The following is a 9,878-nucleotide window of genomic DNA, read 5'->3' as shown; positions in this document are numbered from 1 at the left end:
ATTACTCGTTCATATAATTCGTGCTCATGATATAAGGAATGATACAGATATCCACCGTGGGCGGGGGACTTCTGCAGAAATGAGAAGCTGGGTGGTTTGAAGAGTAACAGCAAATCCGTTTCGGAGCCAGTCAGCAAAGTTCGCTTCGGAGTCAACCACATTTTTATTTTCTGAAGCACTAGTAAACTGAGCTTGCACTCAGTGATGACTTTCCCGAGCAACGTTTACCGCCGGTACTAGCTAACGGACCACCAGCAGCGCAAGCCTGCTCGTTCCCACGACAGTCGTATTTATGTACTCGGAACGACCCAGATTTATCTGGCCAAGAACAGTCGATCCAGCATCATTCCCTAAAAAACTCTTTGCGAAATTTGTATGCTTCTACATCTCGAAACAATATCTGCTTTCAAATTTCATACGACGTAAAACCCGGTTTAGAGAGATGTGTAATTAAGCGGTTGAAATGTCTCTGATAGCAAGTGAGCTGCATCGAAAATTCAAAATATTTTATTCCAAAATGAACAATTAGATAAGTTAAGAAACAATATGCTTAAGGAGAACTGCAGGATGTGGTTGTAAATTTATCAACATAGCTGGTTTAGACCTAATCCGGTGCACACATATGTACATATGTATATGAAGTTAAATTTAGTTAGGTTTTTCTTCCAAGCTAGTCCGCAGGAGTGTGAAGAATTGATAAGATGTGGTACAGAGCTGTTCCAAAAACGAAGAAAGAGTAATATTTAAAAAATTAACTCTCAAATATTAAGCAGTTACTAAGAAATATTTATCTCTCCATTTACCGATTTGAAACTATTCATTGAGATCTCGAAGAATTGAAAAGCCGTCAAGTGTGCATAACGCTGAGCGCGTGCTATGGGCAATACCAGCAATCGCATATATTTGTAGTTTGCTTTGTACCAGGCATGATTGTAGAACGCATCACTTATGCCAGAACTCTGTGGAAGGATAAGCAATTTTTAGTGAAGTGTGAATATTTTCTTCTAAAAGAACTTTTCGTTTTACCAAATCAATGAGATTGTTGCCAAAGTAGGAGATGAAGTACACGTGCACCATAGTTGCGATGAGAAAAGCTAGAAATTTTACAACGCTTAAGAATTCTGTGCCGCCAACCAATTGCACTCCTATGAGACAAAGAACCATGCAGGAACCCATATAGTTCAGAAGGATCGATAGACTAAAGGTGGAATCTATGCGCTCGGCGTAGCTGAAATTGCATGAAAGGCACTAAGTAAGAGGAAAAAGAATATTTGAACTCAAAGGGGAATAGGGAACTTTGAATGTTTTTCTTTATCTTAAGAATCGAACAATAAATCGGAAGCCATTTAATTCCAAGCCTCGTCAATTCATTACCACTTACCCCAGTATGTCAAGGTGATATGTTACCAATGGTTCCAATACTTCTATATCCTCGTCTGTGCCACTTGGCTGAAATTCCTCGATATATCTGCCCAGATACTCGAAATGCATATTGACAACGTGTACGAGAGTTATTAGTAACAAATCGGCGCCCAAAAACAAAAAGGAGACACAATATGAGCCACAGCATTGCATTAAATATGAAAGTAAGTAGAAAATTGGCTTCTTCTCGTCGTAATAATACCACATCATGAAGGGAAACCTATAATTGAATCCATGCTCCTTATCCTTACGCCATAAGTACTCCACAGCCGATGAGGCGATCGGATGTAAATTGAATAGACTCGTCGTACCGAGATGCCAGATTGTCAAATATTTGTTGTAGGCAATAATTTTCTTATAATAAGGCACCAAGCGAAAGGCGTGACGTTGCTCGGGCGTTTTCGGATGCCTTGCCATTAAGCCTTTAATTACGAATTCCAATTTTTGTCGTCCGACCCACAATGTACCACCCTTCATCAAAGAATTTAGTGCAAATCCCCAATAGATGGTGAGCGCAGTGTAATCTAAAGCACTTTCCAATTGGCCGAAGAAGAAAAACAGTACCATGGCAATCAAATTAAACAATATAATCATGCAGAAATTCCGCAGAAGTATTTTTTGTTTTCGTGATGGTGGCTCATCTGGTGTCCATTTGAAAAGTTTTTCACCATTGAGACTTAGCAGAAATAGAGGTATTTTCACGAAATCCGCTATGGTAGGTGCTGTTTCAGCCGATTCGAAAAGTGAAGGCATGGCCGCGAGCTAGCACGAAATCGATAAATGCTGAGCGGAATAGTTTTGAAGTGAAAATGTTTGTAAACAAAAGCTTGGTACCCTTTTTATAAGTATGCAACGCTGTACAAGGGCGGCGCTCAAAGAGGGGTGTGTGAAAAGCAATGTAAAGCTTTAAGGAAACTAAGGTTGATGTGCATAAAAGACAAATGGCTTAATTACATAATAAATTCACGGCTAATCGTTTGCTATCAGATTTTTTTTATTAAAGGACATCAAGCGGATGGATAGCTGTAAAACAGCACTTGCGACTAGACAAAGCATCGACAGAGAGGAGACGCGAGGAGCCAAAATTCTTGTAATGATTATATGCTTTATTAATCGACATATACACCTATGGCTTAGGTGGGCTCTAGCTAGTGATTTCTCGTTAGATGTTGTGTGTCCTTTTAAAAGCATTCCATTACAAGCCTCCACTACTAAAGATAGTACTACACCTCTGAAAAATAAGCACGCAATTACGATGGATATTTACTTGCTTGGAACCATTTTTATTTACTTTTTTTTCAAAATTATAATAATTTCGCATTGCATGGAAAGTGCGACAGTTGTTTGTTTGCAAACAATTATTTCACTAATGCAAGGAAATTAAGTAATTATATTAGTAATGTGACGAATTAAAAAATATTTCGCATTATAAAAAAATTATATATCTACGGCTAATATAATTGTTGGAATGTACAGATAGCCTTGGATTTGTAGGTATTTTCACATGAGCTTAACTTTCGTTTAGTAAATTTCCGTAATTTCGTTTTTAATTTTGATTTACATGTATGAGTCGCCTATGCCCGTGCCTCGCCAGTTCGTCCTCTGTTTCATATTAGGACAACTCCGAATTGGTCAAAAATTGAGGCCAACTGTCGCGTACATACAGCCCTCAACAAGTTGCGATCCGACTGTGGGAGATATTTTCTGAATTGTGGCCTGGCTGGCCTTACGCCTCCTTAATTGCTGCAGCCGCTTTGGTCTGCAAATATCTTCGGTTATACTTGCACTGAACATCCGGACTTTATTTCAAAGGACAGTCTCTTTTCTGGAGGTGCTTACCTCTGACTGTATTTATTTTTCTAAAAATCTTTTTTGCCCTTTATTTCAAAAAAGGAATTAGTTCGCAGTATGGATAAAAACTAAGCAATTGAATTTTCTTAAAAATTCAGACTTTTTATTTGAAACTAAGTTTGTATTCGAATACATCGACTAAAAGTTCTGAAATTTCAAGAAAAACCAATTGCTTAGCTTTTAATCATTACTTTGTCGAGGCGAGTTCCTTCACTATTCTTATTGAGTAAAGAAGAAAAAATAGAAAATGAGAATTTTGCAAAGCTTATTTTGTTCTATAGGTACTACTTCGTGGCAGAAAATCACCATAGGTTAGGCTAAGCAACTCTCCATACAGAATGTAGAGAGCCCTGGTTCTGCTTAAAAGCCCATTGTGATACAAATAGCGTGACCTGATATGTGCCCCATCTACTTTCGCATGTAAAGGATTACCAATTTTCTCATTCACAGCAGAAACAAAATTTTTTGAAGAAAGGATTGACAGATTGAACCTCAATCATAGCGGTTTCATTTGTCACTTTCTACAAAGGCTGTAAATACTCAAGGATTTTTAATCCGCTGAGAAAACCGCTGAGGTTATGTTTAGAGCCATAGCTGAAAATTGAAATGGAACTGAAGTTTAGCTTTAGCCAAACTTTGCCATTCACTCCAAACGGGGATTCTTGTCGAAAAATTATTGTCAAAACATAACCGAGAAGTAAATAATCTATCTAGATATAGCATTTATAATTTCATTATCAAAATTTAGCTTCTCTCCAGGGCAGGTAAGATTTTTGCCTAGCATAATTTCAGCAATACTGGAATTTATCGCAATAAGGACTAACAGAGCTTCATGAACTTTTCTGGACGAAGGCAAGACACCGTTTCCATTTTATTTCTTGTACGTTTGGAGCTCCTGCAAAGTTTAACAGGCAACGCTTTTGGCTATGCAAAGAAGCTGTTCAGCTACGGGTGGCTGCAACACTCTAGATCGAAGCCTTAGAACTGATTGAGAAAGGGTGCTCTGAAAAGGTTCTACCAATAACTGTATTAAAATCCATCATCGTCAACTTGACCAAAAGAACGAAAGTCAACGAGGTTTAATCCCAAAAATATCATGTCTAACAGACAGGCAGTATTAAGGCTTGTGGACAACTCTATTGATTGTTTAATTAAGCACGCATAACTGGGTAAGTGTAGCCCTTTGATGGGTACAGGGGCATGAGGGTTTTGATGGCCGCGAAACGCAAAACGTCGGATACAACGGAGCCTATACAGCAGAGCTACTAGAGTAGTGGGAGGATTCTCAAGCTGCCGCCAAATGGCGGATGAAAAATGGATAAGGCATTATACAAACCAGTATTATAAAATAGTTCACAAAACACGCGAAAAAATGATTTATTAACTAGTATATCAGCAATGTGTATTTGTAAAATGTATAATGGAATAATTAAATCTATAGCCAAAGCATATTTTGGTAAATTTTTTACATTCTGGTACAGTTTTTGGTACACAAAAAAGGAGATAAGTGGCAAAAGTGAAGCGGCTTAAGTCAGCTATTTACATCTGATGCGCTATACTATGTGGCTGTAAGGCCGCTCTTACCAAAGTATGAATACACGTATGTATGAATATGTAATGTATTTTTACTTCCAAAATATGGTCACCGTAGTGATACCGCAAAACGGTCAATATAATTAGTACCCTTGGCGCTTAGAAGTACTGTCTCCCTGATGACGATGAGATGACAGAAGCGATCCAAAACCGGTGACAGGTCATTTAAGCTCCAGGGGTAGTAATTGCATTGGAGTAAGTTTTTAGCATCACCGTCGATATATAGCTTACGTGGTGTAGTAGGTGAAAAGATTGCTTCAAATGAAACTACTTAAAGAAAATTCCTACCATTGATGCATCTCTAAAGACAGTCATCCCATCCAAGGACTGGCTATCTCCCCGTCTACAATCACTGCCTCTTGAGCATTTTATGCGCCAACAGGCACTGACTGCTCAGTCCCCAATTAAGTATGTTTGGCATCCCGAATACCTTTATGATCTTTCATCTCGTGTAAGAGACCCAGTTCTTTTCCCTTCAATTTCGTAAAGTTGGCCAATTATGTCATATTTGTACAGAACATCAGGCCAGTTTTCTTCGGGTTCACACTAAGCGAAGATTGCCTAGATCAGTTTGAGTTTCTATGTTTTTTAACGGAGATACGATTCGCGATCGAAAGCAGCATTTTATCGCTACATATGTTAGCGTCTAATTTATAGCATCTACACATAATTGAAGGTACACTTAATATCTATAAAGGAGGCCATGGTGAACTGCTTGTAAAAATGTGGACTCTCAGCCATTTGAAATCCTTTTGAAGTACTCATGTCGAGATTGCGATCAATTGCACGCCCTTTCTCTAATATGCAGATCGGAGAGCATCTCGAAAGGCTAGCGTAAGACATTAGGCTTATTGGTGTGTAATCTTTACCCTGAATTTTCGTGGCCTCTTAAGCGTAAAAATTACTTTAATCTTCCTTCAGCTTAGGGGAACATGATCCGGATATACTCTCTTCATACCCGGTGATTTAAAGGGGAAAACTAAATGCATACATTTTTATCTTTTCTACCATCAGAAGCACCTTAGAGAGAATTAGCGGAGTTTTTTAAGCAACGGTCTCGAATTGTCGACTCTACATCCTGAAAGGTACACATGTATAACGACTCCACAGTGACTCTAACCTCTTATATTAAAAATGCTGGATGAGAGTGTTCTTGAGAGAGAATTTCGCTCAACCTGCCTCAAACAAAAAAACAAAAAATCACCATTGCTTTGAGATGCTTCTTCATTTATTCTATTCTACCAAGCGTCGACAGGACCAAGTGCGTACGGGTCCTTTTAGTTAAATCGCAGATGCCTTTGTCCGCACTTGGACGTCGAAACCTGAAAGCCTTTCTATTTGTTTACATCGCTGATATTTCTGCGCGATTAAATAGAACGAAGAAGTCTATATTTCTCGAGTGATGCTTCGTCCCAATTTGTTGGTTCATGTTCTTCTTCGTCAAACATGTCACCTTTTGTCGCTATTGCAATATGGTCCCAAATCAATTTTTTGGCAGAAAACCAAAAAAGAAAAATAAGAAGTTGCATAAAGCATATATCTGTGGTCGTAAGCAATAACCGCCTAAGTCGACTTAAGAAAGAATTGAGTTATATATGCTATTGTTTTCTGCAACTATTATTCCATGTCTACGTGAAACTCCCATCTCATTACCTATTCTATTTAAAAAGTTATAAATGAAAGTATTTTGGTTTCCCCATAAGGTTAACATTACAATCCAAATCTTTAAAGCGCTTTTTCTCGAATTCATGTTTTTCGACTTAGGCGATTATTGCTTATGACCACAGATATATTTTCTTAATGGCAATAAAATAGACTATCAAGAGGGCACAATGAAAATAACTAGGTGGCAACACTACCGGTTCGTCAAACCTTCAAAGCAGGATGTTTAAACACGTATTGTATTTGGGCATGAACTTGCATAAATGTACAAACGTTGAAGTATTTGCTAAAGTGCGTATTATATGTAGAAATTCAGATCTCGCCAGCATTTTTTCAGCAAACTCCCACAATTGTCTTTTATTTTAGCACAATTTTCGATTAGCCGTGCCGAAATGCTTTCCTTTTGGCATACAAACAGGGCTCGAAAATGACTTTATAGCAATGCTCTGACGGGGTTTTCACTTAGAATTTCATGTAGAAACCGAATCTGCTAAGAACGATGTCAAAAAAAATCGTTTCATACAAGTTGACCCGCCCTAGTGTAGCTAAATATAGACTTACGTAAATGCACTTATGTATGGATACACATATCTACACATATGCTAAATGGATGTTTAAAAACAAATAAACCTAGCTTAATGTTATATGGGCGCTCAAGATGGGCGTGGCCCGATTGGTCCAAAATTTGGACTTGTTCTTACATATGTATGCCTTCACTATTGACTCCGCGAATTTTCAACTTCGTAGTTGCATTAGTTTAATTTATGCAAAAAAAAATTTATTTGGGACCATAGTGCATTCGAAAACATTAAGAAGTGTTCGATCCATGTTTCAAGTGTGCAAGTCCTCCTTTTGGAAACCCGTGTCTATTATTGAATTTTTTGGGGGAATATCCGGTCTACGTTGATTGTAGAGCCAAATAATGCGAAGAAAAAAGTAACTTTAGTATTAGGGATTTCGATGGATGCCGACGGTTGTAATACTTTTGACTCCCTTATGACAGTCTTCTCGGACTTAGCTCTTTTCACAACTCTTTCCGTTTAAACAGGTACTCTGTTCTATGATGTATCGTCAATACCTGGATCCACTCTCGTTTCCCCCCTTTAATGAGATTTCGAAAAACACTGCCATGCTCGACTTCAAGCGGCACATTTTTCAGGCTCCTTAACGATGTTATCTAGCTGGAGGCAGTTGTTCGCAAAGTTGGCTTACAAAAGAACCTGCTTTTACTAAGAAAGACCAGGTAAGAGAGTTATGGGGTTGATGTAGGTTTGAAGGTCTCTAAAGACAAGACTGAAGAGAGACATGATTTCGTGAATGAGTTTTTCATAGCAATAATATTTTATTTCGAAATAAACCACTGCAGAACAATTTAAGCAAAGTTATACTAAGCAGTAACTATAGATTATAGCTTTTCAATAAAGATATTTCGGTAAATTGTAACTATGACCTTTATACACAAATATATACAATCTATCAAACCTCTTCAACTAAAGTAGTCCGCAGGAGAGTGAAGAATTGATAAGAAGTGGTACAGAGCTGTTTTGAACAAAAAAATTTCATATTATTTATTAAAAGTATATGAAAGTGCTAATATGTATCTCTTCTCCTACCGATTTAAAGCTATCCATTGAGATCTCAAAGAATTGAAAAGCCGTCAAATGTGCATAACGCTGGGCGCGTGCTATGGGCAGTACCAACATACGCATATATTTGTAGTTTGCTTTGTACCAGGCATGATTGTAGAACGCATCACTTATGCCAGAACTCTGTGGAAAGATAAGCAATTTTTAGTGAAGTGTGAATATTTTCTTCTAAAAGAACTTTTCGTTTTACCAAATCAATGAGATTGTTGCCAAAGTAGGAGATGAAATACACGTGCACCATAGTTGCGATGAGAAAAGCTAGAAATTTTACAACGCTTAAGAATTCTGTGCCGGCAACCAGTTGCAGTCCAATGAGACAAAGTACCACGCAAGAGCCCATGTAGTTCAGAAGAATGGACAGACTAAAGGTGGAGTCTATGCGCTCGGCGTAGCTGAAATTATAGGAAAAGTAGGTATAAGCAAAGTATTTGATTGGTAGTTATGGCATTAAGTAATGAATCTGAAGACCTCTTCTTATTTGATTAAAATAAAAAAGTTTAAGCTTCTCTAAGTAATTTCATTTTAAGTTTCGTCAACCTCAAACCACTCACTCCAATATCTCATGATGATACCCCAGCAAAGGCCCCAGTACTTTTATATCCTCGTCTGTACCACTTGGCTGAAATTGTTCAATATGTCTACCCAAATAATCGAAATGCATATTGACCAAGTGTACGAGAGTAATGAGTAGTAAATCGCCACCCAAAAATAAATAGGACATGTAATATGAACCAAAGCATTGCAGTATATACGAAAATAAGTAAGGAATGGGTTTCTCCTCATTATAAAAATACCACATCATGAAGGGAAACCTATAATTGAATCCCTGCTCCTTATCCTCCCGCCATAAGTACTCCACAGCCGATGAGGCGATTGGATGCAAATTGAACAGAGTTGTCGTACCAAGATGCCAGAGTGTCAAATATTTGTTGTAGGCAGTTATTTTCTTATAATAAGGCACCAATCGATAGGCATGGCGTTTCTCTGTCGTCTTCGGGTGCCTTGCCATTAAGCCTTTTATTATGAATTCCAGTTCATGACGACCGAGCCACAATGTGCCACCTTTCATCAAAGAATTGAGTCCAAATCCCCAATATATGGTAAGCGCAGTGTAATCTAAAGCACTCTCCAAGTGATCGTAGATGAGGAAGAGTATCATGCTAGAGAAATTGAATGTCACAATCGTACTGAAGGTGCGAAGAAATATCTTCTGTCGTCGGGATGGTGGCTCATCTGGTGTCCATTTGAATAGTTTTTCACCATTGAGACTTATCAGAAAGAGTGGTATCTTCACGAAATCTTTTACGGTAGCTGCCGGTTCAGTGGCCTCGGAAGATGCAGACATTATCAAGGACCAGCACGAAATTAATAAATTCGAATTAAAATAGTTTTAGTGGACGACTGTTTTAGAGAAAAGGGCGTGCGTCGTTTTATATGTGAATAGTACCAAAGGCAGTGCGCATGGGCGGCATTTGAGACAGGGGTACCAGACGGTTAGAAAAATGTTAAAATAATTAGACAATTTAATTTAGTTTCACCAACTCTTCCATTGTACTCGTAAAAACTAGTTGCATTGTTCAGTCTTGAATATAATTAATTTCCCAGCTTTATACAAATAGCCAGAATCAGAGGGCTTGAAGTTCACACCCCCCATTACACTATTTTCATACTAGTACTCTGAAATTAAGCATGTATGTAAATATG

At 38.0% G+C, this 9,878-nt stretch overlaps 2 protein-coding genes across 2 annotated transcripts; both read right to left on the bottom strand.

Annotated features, from left to right (window-relative positions):
* Positions 1 to 648: 648 nt before the first annotated feature.
* LOC118739890 (odorant receptor 67c-like) lies at positions 649 to 2,175 on the bottom strand. Its single transcript, XM_036471387.1, has 4 exons — positions 1,382 to 2,175; positions 1,027 to 1,228; positions 804 to 959; positions 649 to 714 (listed from the first exon to the last, which is right to left on the bottom strand). Exons 1-4 carry the CDS (start codon positions 2,173 to 2,175, stop codon positions 649 to 651), a joined length of 1,218 nt encoding a protein of 405 aa, XP_036327280.1.
* A 5,829-nt stretch (positions 2,176 to 8,004) lies between these two features.
* LOC118740108 (odorant receptor 67c-like) lies at positions 8,005 to 9,565 on the bottom strand. Its single transcript, XM_036471601.1, has 4 exons — positions 8,726 to 9,565; positions 8,365 to 8,566; positions 8,142 to 8,297; positions 8,005 to 8,067 (listed from the first exon to the last, which is right to left on the bottom strand). The coding sequence occupies exons 1-4, from the start codon at positions 9,517 to 9,519 to the stop codon at positions 8,005 to 8,007; spliced, it is 1,215 nt and encodes a 404-aa protein (XP_036327494.1). The 5' UTR covers positions 9,520 to 9,565.
* Positions 9,566 to 9,878: the final 313 nt, after the last annotated feature.

Source organism: Rhagoletis pomonella, unplaced genomic scaffold (genome assembly GCF_013731165.1).
Source record: "Rhagoletis pomonella isolate Grant_MI unplaced genomic scaffold, Rhpom_1.0 Rhpom_scaffold_00005, whole genome shotgun sequence".
NCBI lineage: Eukaryota > Metazoa > Arthropoda > Insecta > Diptera > Tephritidae > Rhagoletis > Rhagoletis pomonella.
The sequence above is the reverse complement of the archived record's forward strand: the minus strand, read 5'-3'. Positions and strand labels throughout refer to the sequence as shown.